The 18792-nt window shown below is 37.3% G+C and overlaps 1 protein-coding gene across 1 annotated transcript in view; it reads right to left on the bottom strand.

The window, feature by feature from the left end:
- The window catches only part of mdn1 (midasin AAA ATPase 1), a 239274-nt gene that overhangs the window by 165838 nt on the left and 54644 nt on the right, over positions 1-18792 (bottom strand). Inside the window, exons 25-28 of the mRNA XM_039747985.1 lie at positions 9309-9517; positions 8547-8693; positions 7438-7579; positions 5385-5519 (exon numbers count right to left, since the gene is read on the bottom strand). Coding sequence (XP_039603919.1) covers positions 5385-5519; positions 7438-7579; positions 8547-8693; positions 9309-9517 — 633 coding nt within the window. The remainder of the gene's footprint in view (positions 1-5384; positions 5520-7437; positions 7580-8546; positions 8694-9308; positions 9518-18792) is intronic.

Here is an 18792-nt window from a genome sequence, read left to right as displayed (position 1 = left end):
ACTATTTATTATTGTTATACAAATCAAACTGTCATTAAGTCACTTTATCAAGTATCTGACATTTACTGCTACAGCTTACGTCCCTGTGGATGCTTAAAATTAGCTCTCTAATAAGACTGACCTTAAATGCATTAATTCAGTTATCAGTTAATGTACGTAAAACTGCTGACTGCAACTTAGTCACTCACATACTATTATTTTATGCTGCATGAGCATTTCCATTTTTCAAATTACATTTTAACTATTTTTTCCTTTAAAATGCAAATTTTAAATGCAAACTTCAAATGAAGTTACCTATTTTAGCAACCATATTAATTATATGTGGAACAATCACTAGTTAGGTCATCATTACTTATTATCACCACCAAAATCAGACTGGTCTGCCACATACAGTACTTCCATTTCAAAGTGTTTTAACATTTGAGAAGTCGATATACAGTACAAAAATGGAAACACAGGTATTGTCGCACTAGAATTTCATGCAAAAACACCACTGTATACAGCAGCTTTATTTCATCACAACTATAAAATCTGCATATTGACAAACTATGGTTTAAAATTTGATGAAAATGAGATTCATCTTTCATATCAGGATTACAGTGGTGTGAAAAACTATTTGCCCCCTTCCTGATTTCTTATTCTTTTGTATGTTTGTCACACAAAATGTTTCTGATCATCAAACACATTTAACCATTAGTCAAATATAACACAAGTAAACACAAAATGCAGTTTTTAAATGATGGTTTTTATTATTTAGGGAGAAAAAAAATCCAAACCAAATGGCCCTGTGTGAAAAAGTAATTGCCCCCTTGTTAAAAAATAACCTAACTGTGGTGTATCACACCGGAGTTCAATTTCCGTAGCCACCCCCAGGCCTGATTACTGCCACACCTGTTTCAATCAAGAAATCACTTAAATAGGAGCTGCCTGACACAGAGAAGTAGACCAAAAGCACCTCAAAAGCTAGACATCATGCCAAGATCCAAAGAAATTCAGGAACAAATGAGAACAGAAGTAATTGAGATCTATCAGTCTGGTAAAGGTGATAAAGCCATTTCTAAAGCTTTGGGACTCCAGCGAACCACAGTGAGAGCCATTATCCACAAATGGCAAAAACATGGAACAGTGGTGAACCTTCCCAGTAGTGGCTGGCTGACCAAAATTACCCCCAAGAGCGCAGAGACGACTCATCCGAGAGGTCACAAAAGACCCCAGGACAACGTCTAAAGAACTGCAGGCCTCACTTGCCTCAATTAAGGTCAGTGTTCACGACTCCACCATAAGAAAGAGACTGGGTAAAAACGGCCTGCATGGCAGATTTCCAAGACGCAAACCACTGTTAAGCAAAAAGAACTTTAGGGCTCGTCTCAATGCTAAGAAACATCTCAATGATTGCCAAGACTTTTGGGAAAATACCTTGTGGACTGATGAGACAAAAGTTGAACTTTTTGGAAGGCAAATATCCCGTTACATCTGGCGTAAAAGGAACACAGCATTTCAGAAAAAGAACATCATACCAACAGTAAAATATGGTGGTGGTAGTGTGATGGTCTGGGGTTGTTTTGCTGCTTCAGGACCTGGAAGGCTTGCTGTGATAGATGGAACCATGAATTCTACTGACTACCAAAAAATCCTGAAGGAGAATGTCCAGCCATCTGTTCGTCAACTCAAGCTGAAGCGATCTTGGATGCTGCAACAGGACAATGACCCAAAACACACCAGCAAATCCACCTCTGAATGGCTGAAGAAAAACAAAATGAAGACTTTGCAGTGGCCTAGTCAAAGTCCTGACCTGAATCCAATTGAGATGCTATGGCATGACCTTAAAAAGGCGGTTCATGCTAGAAAACCCTCAAATAAAGCTGAATTACAACAATTCTGAAAAGATGAGTGGGCCAAAATTCCTCCACAGCGCTGCAAAAAACTCATTGCAAGTTATCGCAAACGCTTGATTGCAGTTATTGCTGCTAAGGGTGGTCCAACCAGTTATTAGGTTCAGGGGGCAATTACTTGTTCACACAGGGCCATGTAGGTTTGGATTTTTTTTTTCTCCCTAAATAATAAAAATCATCATTTAAAAACTGCATTTTGTGTTTACTTGTGTTATATTTGACTAATGGTTAAATGTCTTTGATGATCAGAAACATTTTGTGTGACAAACATGCAAAAGAATAAGAAATCAGGAAGGGGGCAAATAGTTTTTCACACCACTGTATGTAGATAGCCAATAACGCATCTCTCATATTCCAAGATGTTAAAAGGAAAAATGGTTACAACTCACAACTGATTAATTACATCATCACACTCTCAAAGCTTGCACAGAACAACACCTATTTATTTCTGTAATTGGCTAAAGTTGGGAATAACCAATTGTGAAAGAGACGCAGGGTTTTACCACTTAACTACCCAAGTTAAATTCTGTGGAATTAGTTTTTTTGTGATACTTGTAGCACAATGGGGAAAAAAATTGTGTACTAATATAAGTTTTGAAAATTTAACTAAACGATAACTAAATGATACCCATTTAAAGTCTAACAATAAAAAACGTTTACATAATAAACTATTATGTATAGGTTGGTGGAAAACAACATAAAGTGTACAAATGCACTATGTCAAATAAGTTTCCTTTTGAGATTTAGTACAATTTGCATATGAGGACACGCTCCACTTCCACCAAAAAACTAGATAAATTAAAGTTAACAGGGGCACTGATGTTTATAATCATTAATTTGTTTTCTCAATTCTTAAACCTTTTTCACTTTGTTAAATGTAATTCAACAAATAGACAAACAAAGCAAAAACTATGCTATTGTATAATCAGGGGTACAGGAGTTTGTCAAGTGGGGTGTCTTATACATAACCTGTGAAAAAAATGCCACACAAACTATTAATACAAGGGAAGAAAGGTTTTATTACAACTGAATAAAGAAGGTTACAATACTTTAGGGGCAAAACTCAACAAATAAAGCAGTAATACAAAAATGAAAGGACACTTCACACATTCCCTCATGGTATAATCTTCTATCCTCTTGTCTTCGTGCCCTTCTCATTTTCTCCTTCCAAGTGAACGCTCATCCACACTCCAGATTCCAAGTTCACCAAAGCAATGGCCACATGCCTCTTTTATAACTGATCCCTGGACTAATTTGAGGTCACTTTTGCTCTTCTCTGAAGTACCCACCACCGGTCAGGCCTTTCCTTGCAAAATCCCTAGGATAGTCTGCCCAGAGCTCTCTCCTTCAGTCACAGGCATCCATGCCAGGCTGCTGGTCCATTTTTAACCAAAGGGCCAGACAAGCCTGAAGGGCCTCAATAGCGGCCTCTACTCCCAGCAGTCACAGGGTTGAGAAATGTGTGCTCCCATTTTCAAATTATACTAACAAGTATGATGCCTGCACTCATGTACTGAAAGTTTCTTTTATAAACTCAAATGCATTTCCAAACATGGCAACTGCTATTTTCCTTTTCGATACGAGTTGAAACTATTGCATCACCATTTTGAGCTATTTTTATGTGTAGTTTTTACGTATGTGTTTCAAATGTATTATTGTGCCATCTGGAGTAATTCGTCTACTTGCATGCATGACTATAGTACTGACTTTCTCTATGCTACCAATAAAGCAAAAGAGCTGGAAACATTATGGTTTTTGGGACTTTGGAACCAAGTTATTAACAAAAAAATCAGTTCTTGCAACATCTCCAAGTATTAGTACTAAGAGTTAATTCTGTCATAAAGAAAATGAAAAAAATACAAAAAGCTTCTTCAAGCATTTTTGTATAAACAAGTTTAATTATAGGATATCCGTGATGGTGCAGGTAGGCTCCACTCTCCCAGTTGCTCTTGGGAGCCTCTTGCACCTGCTACCGCCAATAACATACCCAAGGATGAGCCAGTGGATGAGGACACAACACACAAAGCAAGGGTTAGGTGTGAAAGTGATTTTAATAAAATCAGTCCAAACCAAAGTGTTCGAAACAGTGCAGTGCATCCAAGCAAGTTTTACTATATGATACCTGTGATGATACAGGTCGGCTCCACACTCCCAGTTGCTGTACGGAGCCTCTCGTACCGCCAATAACATACACAAGGATGAGCTACCATATGAGGACAACACACAAAGTAAGGGGTAGGTGTGAAAGTGATAAGTGCTTTTATTAATTTCAATCCAAATCGAAAACTGTTCAAAACAGTGCAGTGCAAAATGCTCAATAAGTATATAATCCGATAAAAAGAAGTGAAGGTGGTTAAAATCCGGTAAATCTCCATTAAAATCAGAGGTTAAAAGCCAGAGACGATCCTCAAAACTTTCAGCCCTAAATATGACTCTTTTTAAATATGGAGCCTCCTTCCTTTAACCTATTCAGACTTCACAGAAGGAGGAGATACCACCCGATGGGTGCAGTCAATCATCACACACTGGCTCATTGGCTCATGTCCCCACTGCCCAGCAATCAGCAATCCCGGGGCACCACGCTGAGCCACATACGTCCCTTGCTGCCAGTTCCTCAGCATCTATGGGAGACACTGCATGTCAGGCCTCTCAGACTCCCTGAGAATCATTCAGTAGGAGTGCCCTTTCTTCCACATCAGGCTTCTACAGCCCTAAAGCTCATTCCCAACCACCTACCTCTCGCTCCTTGCAGCACAGGCACTCTTGCTCACTCTCTCTCTCTCTCTCCTTTCCAATTAAACTCTGGATCTTGCTTGTCCTTTTGTCTCCCTGGGCATTCTATTTTTCCTCCTTTTGTCTTCATTTTTTTTCTCGTGCTGGCTCTCCCTTATATGCCTCCGTGGGCACATCACCTCAATTGCACACCTCAGAAAGTCAATGAAGCATTCAAAACAGACCGTACCCTCACATGCAGGTGCGTCTCACCTCAGTCACCTCACCAACCTCCCACAGCTGCCCAAGAGTGAAAACCTATGGATATCGAGCCGGCTATTAACTTATTTATTTATTAAAAACGTGGCCACTAGAATGTTAAGCTGCGGATCCGCTATACTACAATACCACAACCAACAACACTGAAAAAAGCATACGAAATGAAATAAAATATAGTATATTAAAGAGTTTACATTTGGTATTAAAAATAAAAGCATAGACGTAAAAGTCTTAAAACAGAAAATACAGTCAGCTTTTAAATGAACGGCTGTATAAATATTTGACAAATATATTTTAAGACTAATTTCTTTAACAAATTGGTAGTAATGCATTAACTGATGGATACTTTATTTATTTTAAAAATATTTTCATTTATTTAAAATAGTAATAATGCAATTTGCTTTAACTACCAAAAAGCAATGACTATATGTAAAACTGTAATTCAATATTAAAAACAAAATATTCACCATAAACTTAAGGGTTTCAAAACTAATTACTTACTCAATTGCCTTTTTATATTGTCAATGGAAAACATCGAATCCGGGTTTATTTTCCTCTTAAAATGTTTCTCTAACACTGTCCTAATAATCATGGCTTCTTCTGGTCTCCTTACTCGACCAGCAAGAAGCATAAATCCTGAAATTGAAAAATATATATATTCTTTTGTAAGACATGAATAAAGTAAAATGAAAACATTTTTTAATTAAATCAGTAATAAACATAAAAAACACATAATATATTACAGATCAGACCAATAAGAAATCGGATACCATTATTTTTAAAAAACAAAATAAAATTTTCTGATAAATGGAAATTAATAATCATTTTCATTAACATTTTCTATAAGCCATATAGCAACAGAATTGCATTTAAAAATTCTACTATTAAATTAACAAAAATAAAAATAAACAGTTTAGAATGCTTTAACAAATTAATTTCTTTGGAATCTGCAGAAAAGTGCACCATGAAGCATATAGTCCCTTGTCCATACTGAAGCAGCAAAGCAGAAAACAAATTAATACTTTCTGTTCCAATAAACAAGTATGTAAGCAAGACAGTGATTGCCATCATGGCCAAAACTGTGTCTCAATTTCATCTTTTTGAATGTCAGAAAATCTGCAGACAAGAAATTAGCTTCCAAATGCTGTAGGCATGTATGATGTACGTAGTAATGATATTAATGTTCACAGTGTGCAGTAAAGCAGTATGATTTAAGGACTAGCATCATAATGCTGCCAAGACATATACAGGTCCCCATAACCCTTAAACTGGATTAATAAGCATGTTTAAAAATACACCTCAACCAAACCTAGTAACAGTCCATCACTTGGCTAACAGACATAACACATTGAAACTTGCACAGCATTAATTTAGAACTGCAGATTATTTTCACACATCTTTGGGAAGTGGGTGGAAACAAATTTCCTGGAGGAAAAAAAATGCAGACAAGGAAACAATGTGCAGGTATATGAAGACAGTGACTAGGTGAAGTCTTCAAAAGACGCACTCTTGTGTGAGCAGGCTTCCTTTCATTTTCCAAAGTTAATTATTTAACAATATTTTAGCAAAAAGTGTTTTGTACATTGTGAAAACACAACAGGGTGGACTAACAAGTAGATTATACAACAGGAGTAACATGAGATTTTTTTCATGGGTATGTTTGCTGCTGCCCAACACTGGTCAACATTGGGTCTATTTCTACCAAAAACTTTGTTAGTTTTGTTCTCCACAAACACAACTGAAGAACCTTATAATTTTTGGTATAGTATTACTTTAAGAATCAATGTGGCATGTTATATTGAGTGCTTCAGGGAGCTATACAAAAAAAAAGGCAAGAGAAGACAAAGAGGATAGCATCTTATTGTTCTTTTATGTACAGAATCCACCTCTGGGCCCTTACAACCTACAACCTCTTGGTTCATTCACCCTCCTGCTCCAATGGAAGACAGGAAGAGGCAGAAGACGTGGTCGACAGAGCAACGGAGCTCAAAGAATTTGGTGTTTCTTCCTTCATCTCTTCGTTCTCCATTACCCTCTCACTCACCACAGTAATCAACAATATGCCCACAGGAGTGATGCCACAACCCCCACACCATCTCCTTGTTCCTAAATGTTTGGCAAGTGTGATATGGATGGATTTTTTCTCTTCTTTACTGTAATGTTTTTTTATTTTAAAAAAACAAACAACTATGCATGTAAATAACAAGTATCATATTTTTGTCTTGTTTTTTGAAAATATTAGGGTTTCTTGCTTAAAACAATAGCTACAAATGCACTTAATAGGAACAGGTAAACAGTCATATTGTTAAGACATGTCTTTTTCAACTTTTCTTTCTGATGTTTTTAATATTTTGTGGTAAGAATTACTACTTATCAGTTTTACCCCTACCTGTACTAAATGATTGAATTAAGAAAGTTTAGCCATTGAAAGAATGAATGAACAAATGGATGAATAGATGGATGGATTATTTGGAAAAGAGATACAAAGCAACATGTAAAGCTAAAATGGAAGAGCCATACATTTTTTTGTTAAAAGAAACATGAATCAGCATACCATCATCTGCCAAATGTTGAAGCCAGTCATAGCTGCCATCAATATCAGCGGTGAGCCTATATCGCTCAGCCCATCTAAAGAGATCTCTCAAAGTGATAAAGCCATGTTTGCCTGCAAATACAGTGGATCCTCTACGATGAGACTGAAATAAACAGAATGAAAAGCTTTTTGAATTTGTAACATAAACATTCCATCAATAAACTAATGGTTGGTTAATAGATACAAATTTCCATTAAATTCTATTATAGATTGCCCACTTGTTTCACGAAAACTACCATTATTATAAAGACAGAAATAATTCTAAAAGAACATGTTTGTGTACTACTTTCACCTCATATTCCTTAGAGAAGGTATCATCAATTCAAAACAAAACAGCAATGAAAATAAAATTGCCATTATAATACTCTGAAATGGGTTGCTTAAACAGTCCCACCTACAGATGCTCTGTGGTCCAAATTATTAGTACACCATGCAAAAAATGATAACAATACCACCAAACATGAGTACTGCCCAAAAATATTTACAATGCATTCTATACTTCAGTTAAAATTAAAAGGAAGGAGTGGCTAATTAAATCTGATTAGCTGTGGCTAATTGGAAATGTTCAGCTTGGTATTGCAGCATAATGCAATTCCTGGTGCATTGTAGTTGCCCCTCAAAACAGAGTTTTGAAAAGATATACCTTTTAAACAATGGGCTTTAATTTAATTTTATTATCTCAGATAAGTAATGAGTAATTTACATTTACATGCATTTAACAAATTTACATGGTGTTACTTACAATGCTTTACAAATTATGGGTTGTTAGGAAGGACACTGAATTTAACTGAGATGAAGAAAAACAAAAAAGGTATGGCAACAGTACCTAACTGTCTAATAAATATAAATATATAAATATAAAAAGAACTCTATAATAAATAACTATAATAAAAACGTGGTGTAAATTTCTGGGGAACTCCTATATAACAGAGTTGCCATTGTTTTAACTACTCAAAAGTTTAAAACAGAAAAAATTGAGTGATACCTAACCATCTACAACAGCGGTTATATGTAGATGAACAAAAGTATCTGTCATTCCCACAAGCAGTAACATAATAAAAAAAGCCAACCTGTAAATCCAGCATTACTTTAACCAGTTTGCTACAGTAAGAGGGGGGTAGACTGCATCGCTGGTGAAGAATTGTTTCCAATTCTGCACTTGGCAGTTCACTGAAGTGGAGCTCAACAAAACGATTCCTGAAGGCTCTTGATAACACCTATAATATAAAACACGTTCTCTATAGCTAGTGGAAAATGTTTTACAGAATTTCATTACCTTTCATTTGTTTCATAGGTAGAGGAAATCACTTAAATAACTACTAACTGAAACAGAGAATAAACAGAGCAACACAATAGTTTCTGAAAGAAAAAAATAAGACTTGATATTATGATGGGTGTTTTAAAAATCATGGTGCTGCAGAATACAATACTTTATCTGTGCAATAAAATACACTTTGAGTAAATTTTCTGTACTACAAATTGAATGGAAAAGGAGAATAAAAACAATACAATAAAATGTGTAAAATGTAAACACAGTTATTGTAGGAGTTGATGCAAAAAAGCAACACAATAGTTTCTGAAAGAAAAAAATAAGACTTGATATTATGATGGGTGTTTTAAAAATCATGGTGCTGCAGAATACAATACTTTATCTGTGCAATAAAATACACTGAGTAAATTTTCTGTACTACAAATTGAATGGAAAAGGAGAATAAAAACAATACAATAAAATGTGTACAATGTAAACACAGTTATTGTAGGAGTTGATTCAACACAGATCATTATCTAAATAAACTTAAATATTACATATATTTTACATAAGTATATAATACCTTTCTGCCTCCATAAAGACCAGGAGGATTTTGTGTAGCAAAAAGCATGAACCTTGGATGTGCTTTTACGGTTTCCTGTGTCTCAGTTACAAAAAGTTCACGATTATCATCCAGGAGTCTATTCAGAGCTTCCAGTACATCAGTGGGTGCAAGATTGAGCTCATCCAGAATGATCCAGTAACCTTTTCGCATGGCATCAATGAGGACACCTTGAATAAAGAAACAAAAAAATACATATACGCAATATGATTAAAAATATTAAGTTATTTTGATGCCAAAAATAAGAACCATTTGGTTCAGTTTTATTTAATTAAAAAAGAAAACTGAAGTAAACAGACAAAAACATTAATACATTGTACAAAAAAGAATCAACTTTTTTTTTTTTACATTGCGAGTGATTTTATTTTCAAAAAGCACTCGTCCGATACAAAATTAATTTCCTTTGGATTTACAGATTTGAATTGTCACTGATGTCTTTTAGTCTTATTCAAAGGTTCATGGATCTTGACTTTGCTGACGATGCTGTGATCTTCGTGGAGTCAATTGAGGCTCTGATCGGGGCGCTTGAGAGACTGAGTGAGGAGTCTTGAGTGTCTGGGCTGGCGAGTGTTTTGGATAAAAACCAAGATCCAGGCCTTTATGACCTCTTGGGCACAGTCAGCAGCAGTGTGTCCATCTACGGAGACAGTGTCGACCTTTACGAGAGGTTTACTTACCTTGGCAGTGACATTCATGTCTCTGGTGACTCTTCCTATGAAGTCAGTAGACGGATTGGGAGAGCATAGGGGGGTCCATGAGGTCGCTGGAAAGGGGTGTGTGGCGCCCCCGATATCTATACAAAAGGACGAAGGTCCAAGTCTTTAGAGTCCTGGTGCTTCATGTCTTGTGAGACATGGATGCTATCCAGTGACCTGAGACGAAGACTAGACTCCTTTGGTACTGTGTCTCTCTGGAAAATCCTTGGGTACCGTTGGTTTGACTTTGTGTCGAATGAACAGTTGTTCATGGAGTCCGGAATGAGGCGCATTACCTGCATTATGAGGGAGCATCAGATACGGCACTACGGCCATGTGGCGTGTTTCCCTGAAGGTGATCCAGCTCGTAAGATACTCATTTTTGGGAACCCTAGCGGCTGGACCAGGCCAAGGGGTCGCCCACATAACACCTGACTGCGGCTGATAGAGGGTCATTTCAGGAGGGTAGGACTGGACCGCGTGTCGACCTGGGGGGTTGCCAACCAGGATCCAGAGTTGTTTCACTGTGTAGTTGGTGCGGGAATGCACTGTACCAGTGCATCATCCACGACTTGATTTGATATCTATGCAAGAGCTTTAAAGTTATCTGGTCCATTTCAGAAAATAATCCCATTGAATAAGATATACTGAAGAAACTCAGTTTTACCCAACTATATTCCAAAAGAAAAACTGCACACCAAATTAAAGACAGAATATAAAAATATGTACCGATGAACTGCTCCAGAGATAATTCCAGTAGAACATTTGAAATTTACAATCAAAGTTTAAATAATAGGGCCCAACAAAATGATTATGTGAGTAATGGGAAAGCAGAAAGCTGCTAAAGAGGCAACAGCTATCACCACCGCAAACAATCTGGTTTTACACAGTTATAGTTTATATTCTATATAGCTTTCAAAACCAGTTTCCTTAGATTTATTCATTCTTCTCACGTTATACAACACTATTTTCATCCACATTCTGAGTGTTCTGATAACACTCTGGTTTTATACCCCTCTTCTCAAAAAATGACCAACAAATGTCAATTTCTCATTACCATAATACTTTGTAGATCCCAAATATAATTTTTTTAATAATAATTATGCCTTCCCTGACATTTATGTTTTATATTGTGGGGAAGAAAAAATAAGTGACAACATTTTAATTTAACAAAAGGAGATCTTTATTAGTATTTGTGTTGATCCAGAACTTTAATATTAAAGCTGAGTACCCAATTAACAAAACACAGTGTGGCACTCCATATAGCTTGCAAATTGTCCCGCCCTTCTCTCAGCCACACCATAAATCAATTCCAAACTGCTTAGTTCATACCAAACAAGACTTAGGCCATGTCTAGTGACTTAGTGGTGAACCTTACTTAGCAAAGATATTATCAGTTTTATTGCTTACAGAGATCATTAATTGTCTCATCAGTAACAGCCTGTGCTTAAAGTACAAGATACTCCTTTAACACAAACATGACATATGTCACATCATATTCACACTAACACTAATAACCGCATGTAGAAATATTTTATTGGTATGATATACTTAATAAGTACCTATAAAGAAACAGACTGGTTAAAAGTTAAAGAAAATGATTCTGATGAAACTATTTAACATGCATGAAATCCAGTTAATTACATATTGTTAAATAACAAAATGTTTTCCTAGTGATAGGATTTAAAATACAAACTGAGCATATATTCTTTCACAATAGAAATGCAGACATGTATGCGATTTTTTTGCTACATTTACATGCAAATTTTTCATGTACACATCAATATTTAAGTATTTTAGCTTGTAGAAGGAGTATGAGACACTGTATGAACGATGAACACTATTCGTTTATGAAGTGTAAACAGAGGAGATAAATAAGATTAGGACGGAAAGTCAAAAGAAGCTTGCTAGAACATTGTAGATACAGAGTAAAGGAGAGAGAAGAAGGGGTACTGAATTATTTATTAGAATATTTTTAACATTTGAATAAGACTAAAAAAGGGCTTGCTCCTATCTGAAGCCATTCAGCTTTTGAACCTTTTGTCTAAACCAAGCCACCTGAACACTGTTAAAAAGAGCTCACCTGGGGCCCTAATGCATAACGCTGTGCATAGAACTCACACAATAGAACGACATAAGCACAAAAGCTAAAATGTGCTTACGCACAAAAAATCAAGATGCATAAATCTGGGCGTTTGCCAACTTCCACATTCTTCCGCTACATACAGTGGTGTGAAGAACTATTTGCCCCCTTCCTGATTTCTTATTCTTTTGCATGTTTGTCACACAAAATGTTTCTGATCATCAAACACATTTAACCATTAGTCAAATATAACACAAGTAAACACAAAATGCAGTTTTTAAATGATGGTTTTTATTATTTAGGGAGAAAAAAAATCCAAACCTACATGGCCCTGTGTGAAAAAGTAATTGCCCCCTTGTTAAAAAATAACCTAACTGTGGTGTATCACACCTGAGTTCAATTTCCGTAGCAAACCCCAGGCCTGATTACTGCCACACCTGTTTCAATCAAGAAATCACTTAAATAGGAGCTGCCTGACACAGAGAAGTAGACCAAAAGCACCTCAAAAGCTAGACATCATGCCAAGATCCAAAGAAATTCAGGAACAAATGAGAACAGAAGTAATTGAGATCTATCAGTCTGGTCAAGGTTATAAAGCCATTTCTAAAGCTTTGGGACTCCAGCGAACCACAGTGAGAGCCATTATCCACAAATGGCAAAAACATGGAACAGTGGTGAACCTTCCCAGGAGTGGCCGGCCGACCAAAATTACCCCAAGAGTGCAGAGACGACTCATCCGAGAGGTCACAAAAGACCCCAGGACAACGTCTAAAGAACTGCAGGCCTCACTTGCCTCAATTAAGGTCAGTGTTCACGACTCCACCATAAGAAAGAGACTGGGCAAAAACGGCCTGCATGGCAGATTTCCAAGACACAAACCACTGTTAAGCAAAAGAACATTAGGGCTCGTCTCAATTTTGCTAAGAAACATGTCAATGATTGCCAAGACTTTTGGGAAAATACCTTGTGGACTGATGAGACAAAAGTTGAACTTTTTGGAAGGCAAATGTCCGTTACATCTGGCGTAAAAGGAACACAGCATTTCAGAAAAAGAACATCATACCAACAGTAAAATATGGTGGTGGTAGTGTGATGGTCTGGGGTTGTTTTGCTGCTTCAGGACCTGGAAGGCTTGCTGTGATAGATGGAACCATGAATTCTACTGTCTACCAAAAAATCCTGAAGGAGAATGTCCGCCATCTGTTCGTCAACTCAAGCTGAAGCGATCTTGGGTGCTGCAACAGGACAATGACCCAAAACACACCAGCAAATCCACCTCTGAATGGCTGAAGAAAAACAAAATGAAGACTTTGGAGTGGCCTAGTCAAAGTCCTGACCTGAATCCAATTGAGATGCTATGGCATGACCTTAAAAAGGCGGTTCATGCTAGAAAACCCTCAAAAAAGCTGAATTACAACAATTCTGCAAAGATGAGTGGGCCAAAATTCCTCCAGAGCGCTGTAAAAGACTCATTGCAAGTTATCGCAAACGCTTGATTGCAGTTATTGCTGCTAAGGGTGGCCCAACCAGTTATTAGGTTCAGGGGACAATTACTTTTTCACACAGGGCCATGTAGGTTTGGATTTTTTATCCCTAAATAATAAAACCATCATTTAAAAACTGCATTTTGTGTTTACTTGTGTTATATTTGACTAATGGTTAAATGTGTTTGATGATCAGAAACATTTTGTGTGACAAACATGCAAAAGAATAAGAAATCAGGAAGGGGGCAAACAGTTTTCACACCACTGTAAATCCCGGTCAGCGTGAAAAGTAACACTCGTGCACACGCCTGCTGTCCCGCCTCAACTCCTCCCAGAATTATGTCTCTTTGAATATGCAAATGAATATAAATAGCCCTTAAGCTCAGTGTTCTGTGAAAAGACAATAGGAAAAGCAAGAGGGGAAAATAGAAGAATTTCAGCGAATACCAAGTGGAGGCAAGGAAAAACGTACTATTTGTTGGTTTAAACCAAGAGTTCCCAAAGTGGTCGAAATTGACCCCCGGGGTTGCTTTGAACTTTCTAGTGGTCGATAGTTTCAATAAAAAAATTTGGGGGTCGACAACAGCAAAAAGAGACCCCCTTACTACTGTTATTTGTTTATTACTTCAAAATATAGTATCTAAGATTCCAATAGGTACCTACCTAATTAAGTAAAATAATTCAAAAAAACACTTTTTTGATAAAAACACATTACATACCAAACTTGCGAACGAAAAGGTAAAATGTGTCATTAAAAGAGTCACATGTAAGAATGCATGAAAATACATGTAGCACAAACATGTCTGTGCATTGTCTTATCAAACGTATCAAAGCAAGTGCAGACTGAAAAACTGTTACATGTCCACACTTGCTCGCGGTGGGACGAGACAATGGATATTCGATATTAGCAGAATCTATTAGTCTTGTATGGTCATGCTTTCATAAAACAGTATAAATTGGTTTGTTTGATGTGACATGTACTTATTTGTGATTTGAACTTTGAATATAATTATTTATTGAGGAGGAGTACTACGAAAAAGAAAATCAGAGGACACAGTTTATTTATTCAAGTTTGAACAAAAATCTTCTGTTTCAAGCAAGTACATACTTTATTGTTTTTTTTTTTTAATCACAGGAGCTGTCGAAACTGTTTGTTAATAAAAGTTTTTATTTCTGTAGATAATAATATGACTGAACAAAAAAAGAAATGCAGACAGTACAGCTTGGACTATTTCTACTTAATTTGAAATTACATATTTATTTCATAAATGTCAAAAATGTAAAAAACCTCTGCTCGTATTTATTTGCTTTCATTTTCATTAGTGCAGGTTTCGATATTAAATGTTGCACAAGATAAGGCCATATTCCGTAGTCCTTTTATCTTTTTCAATCATTAATTACAAGTGATTAAAATGAAAAGTTTGATATCTAGTGAAATATTTAATATCGAGTACTGTACAAATTTATTAATTTGAGTAAGTAAAGTAAATGACTAGGGGGTCGATGATTTTAAAAGTTTTTGGTAAAGGGGTATGCAGCCGAAAAAAGTTTGGGAACTCTTGGTTTAAACAGTGGTATAAACAACAAAAGGAAGTTGATCGACTGACATAGCATGTTAGAGAAACCTGAAAGCTCAAGTCGCACAGTGCCCGAAATAAAAAAAGAAGTTGTCAGATATCAAAGTCGCCGTGAAAAGGCGAGTCGTAGCCCACCATCTGAGTGTCATATGAAAGCTTACTAGGGTACAGTGAAAAAAAAAGGCACACAGTGGGGAAAAAAGCACAAAATCTCAACTTAAATCTTGAAATTTCCACTTTAATCACATAGTTTATTTTGTCATTAAAGTAGATCATAAACTTCATCTTAAAATTAACCAGTTTCTCAAATCACATCGTAATTAAAGTAGTACGTTAAATGCTTCGTTTTGTACGTGTTCTGCTATGTGCTCTGTGTGTGTGAATCACTAGGTGCTTCTTAAACCGGCTTTCTCTCCGACAGGACACAGAATCCATTACATTCGTGATATTACAGCTCTCTGAATAACTAAAATACTGAGATGTATACGTGATATCATTTTCATGATGAAAGGAGTTAAAGCACGTTATTAAACATGGAAACACGGTGGCGCAGCGATTGTGTGTGACCTTCGATGAAATGATTTATTGCAGCAGTACTCAGGGGTGGCTCTAGGTTCGTGGCAGCCCTGGGCAGAGAAACAATCGGTGGCCCCTTCGCCCGCCAATGTCAATATGGTATCTTATGCACGGCGGATGGCCATATCCGTTGCGGACACTGCATAGCTGCCTCATGCTCATGACACAAGCATTTAACTTTAGCCAAAATTTGTACTGCGTTTTTAGCTGTGTCGTTATTTTCTCATTCTGTTTTATATTCAATATATATTGCCGTGGTGGCCCCTGGGATTTGGCAGCCCTGTGCAGGTGCACAGTTTCCACATGCCTAAGGCTGCCCCTGCAGTACTGTCTCTTTCAAACGTACTAACCTCCAATTCCTGTTCTTACTTTTATTTCTCCAAGTAACTGATCATCACACAATCAGCTCGTTAAGCCATCTATAAGCTTATAACGCCGATTCTTCAAAAACTTTTAAGGAACATTAAAATATCTTCGTAGTATATGTTTAATTATTCTATCCTTCACGCCAGTCCCAGTGAAGCATACAGTCCAAGGCAGGAACAATCCGTAAACAGAGCGCCAGATCCTTGCTAGCGTAGCAACAACTTGTCCTTTAATTATTAACAATATAGATTATTTAAATGAAGTTAGTTTTATCTGTATAATAATGTAAATCCGCGCTTTATAAAGTGGCTCAGGTTGTGCAATATTATAACTGTAGTACAAGTTTACAGTGAGGTGACTGTACTTATAAGTATCAACAGTTCTACAAGGAGCAGTTGATGGACTGATTGAGTGCGTTTATAACTCTTCGGATGAAACTCTTTCTGAACCGTGAGGTCCGTACAGGAAAGGTTTGAAGCGTTTGCCATGTGAGAAGCAGCTCAAATAGGAAGCATGGCTGAGGCAGCGTATGCTTGATGCTGTATACCGATAACTCTCTTTCCAATCAGCTGCTCCGAGTGGTGCAGTGAGAGTAATATGGAAAAAGATGATATGCTGTGGCAACCCCTAACGGGAGCAGCTGAAAGAAGAAGGTGGTGCAGTGAGAGTAACAACGTTAAAGCAGTTATGGTATGTGGAATAGTTTGACCATTCCGTGGACCATTATATTGTTACAGGTTAATTACAAGCAGATGCCTCAAACTAATAAACAATATGCGGTTAATTTCAGTGTATTTATAAAGCCGCGTCAGGGACATGGATCTGAAAAAGAAAGATAGACCACACAGGAACAGTAGCATTGCTTTGACGCTGGGTGCCGCCAGTCTGCAAAACCGAGCAGAAAACTTGCATAGGACAGGGTATGAGGTACCGTGGAAATGTCCGTGGCTTTACACCAAGTTTAGGTTTTATACATCACAATTTGAAAGTGGAAATGTTCTTACGCAACATTTCTGTGCATACACACCATTTATACGTGAGGCCCCTGAACTGTTGACACGAAAGTTGCTGTGTCCCTGTTGTGCTAAAGTCTATTGTTTGGTGACATTAATACCATGCACTCACTGTTTGTTTAAAAAAGTTAAATAATGAGTAAAAGTCAGGCTAAATGCTATTTTTCAAAAATGTTGGGAGTGTTTTTTTCTCCGCTACATTTGTTATGGTGTATGGGGGTGTTTTATGCTAGAATTAGACCACAAGGTAAAGGTCCTACTTTCTAGGAGTTAAGTGTGCTACCTACAAAAAAGAACTGCTTTCTTTAGGCAACGGTTTAAGCAGACACCCTCTTTCCATCTCATTCTACAGTGCATTTGAAGAATTTACCAATTGATTTAATATGCATAAACAATGATATTTTTAACATTTGACTTAACTTCCTAATAGACAACTATATTAATGTCGTACTGAATTCTGTCTCACCTATGTTGTTTTGTCAATTGCTTTATTGCATTAGAATTCTAAAAAAATATTTGGACTTTCCTTTGCCCCTTTTCTGCCACAAAGTATGTCCTGTTCAATTACTACTGAACCTGCCCATGTTTTGGGATGGCAATATGCAAGCACCTCCCCCACAATGTCCATATTAGGCATCAGTAAACCCTTCCCCATGAAATATCCCAGATAGTGGGTTTCCGACATACCTACCTAGCGTGCACTTCTCAAGGTTGGCCATCAACCCTGGCAGCCGTAAACTGTCAAGCTCCGCCCAAAGGCAGACGAGATGAGATTCATAGTCATTACTGAAAACGACCACATTGTCAAGATAGGAACCTGCATACGTGGAATGAGGACACAGGATCTGGTCCATCATTTGCTGAAAGGTCAGCTGTGCACCTTGGAGACCAAAAGGGAGTACCATAAATTCAAACAACCCGTCCGGAGTGGCAAATATGGTCTTCTCAAAATCAGACTCCTCCAAGGGTACTAGCCAATAACTCTTTGTAAGGTCAAGGGTGGAGATGTACAGTGCATCCGGAAAGTATTCACAGCGCATCACTTTTTCCACATTCTGTTATGTTACAGCCTTATTCCAAAATGGATTAAATTCATTTTTTTCCTCAGAATTCTACTCACAACACCCTATAACGACAACATGAGAAAAGTTTACTTGAGGTTTTTGCAAATTTATTAAAAATAAAAAAACTGAGAAATCACATGTACATAAGTATTCACAGCCTTTGCTCAATACTTTGTCGATGCACCTTTGGCAGCAATTACAGCCTCAAGTCTTTTTGAATATAATGTCACAAGCTTGACACACCTATCCTTGGCCAGTTTCGCCTATTCCTCTTTGTAGCACCTCTCAAGCTCCATCAGGTTGGATGGGAAGCGTCGGTGCACAGCCATTTTAAGATCTCTCCAGAGATGTTCAATCGGATTCAAGTCTGGGCTCTGGCTGGGCCACTCAAGGACATTCACAGAGTTGTCCTGAAGCCATTCCTTAGATATCTTGGCTGTGTGCTTAGGGTCATTGCCCTGCTGAAAGATTAACCGTCGCCCCAGTCTGAGGTCAAGAGCGCTCTGGAGCAGGGCCTGGTGATGAGCGGTGCCTGGTTTCCTCCAAACATGATGCCTGGCATTCACACTAAAGAGTTCAATCTTTGT

This window comes from Polypterus senegalus, chromosome 3 (assembly GCF_016835505.1).
Source record: "Polypterus senegalus isolate Bchr_013 chromosome 3, ASM1683550v1, whole genome shotgun sequence".
Taxonomy (NCBI): domain Eukaryota; kingdom Metazoa; phylum Chordata; class Cladistia; order Polypteriformes; family Polypteridae; genus Polypterus; species Polypterus senegalus.
Note: the sequence above shows the minus strand (reverse complement) of the source record. Positions and strands in the feature narration are given on the sequence as shown.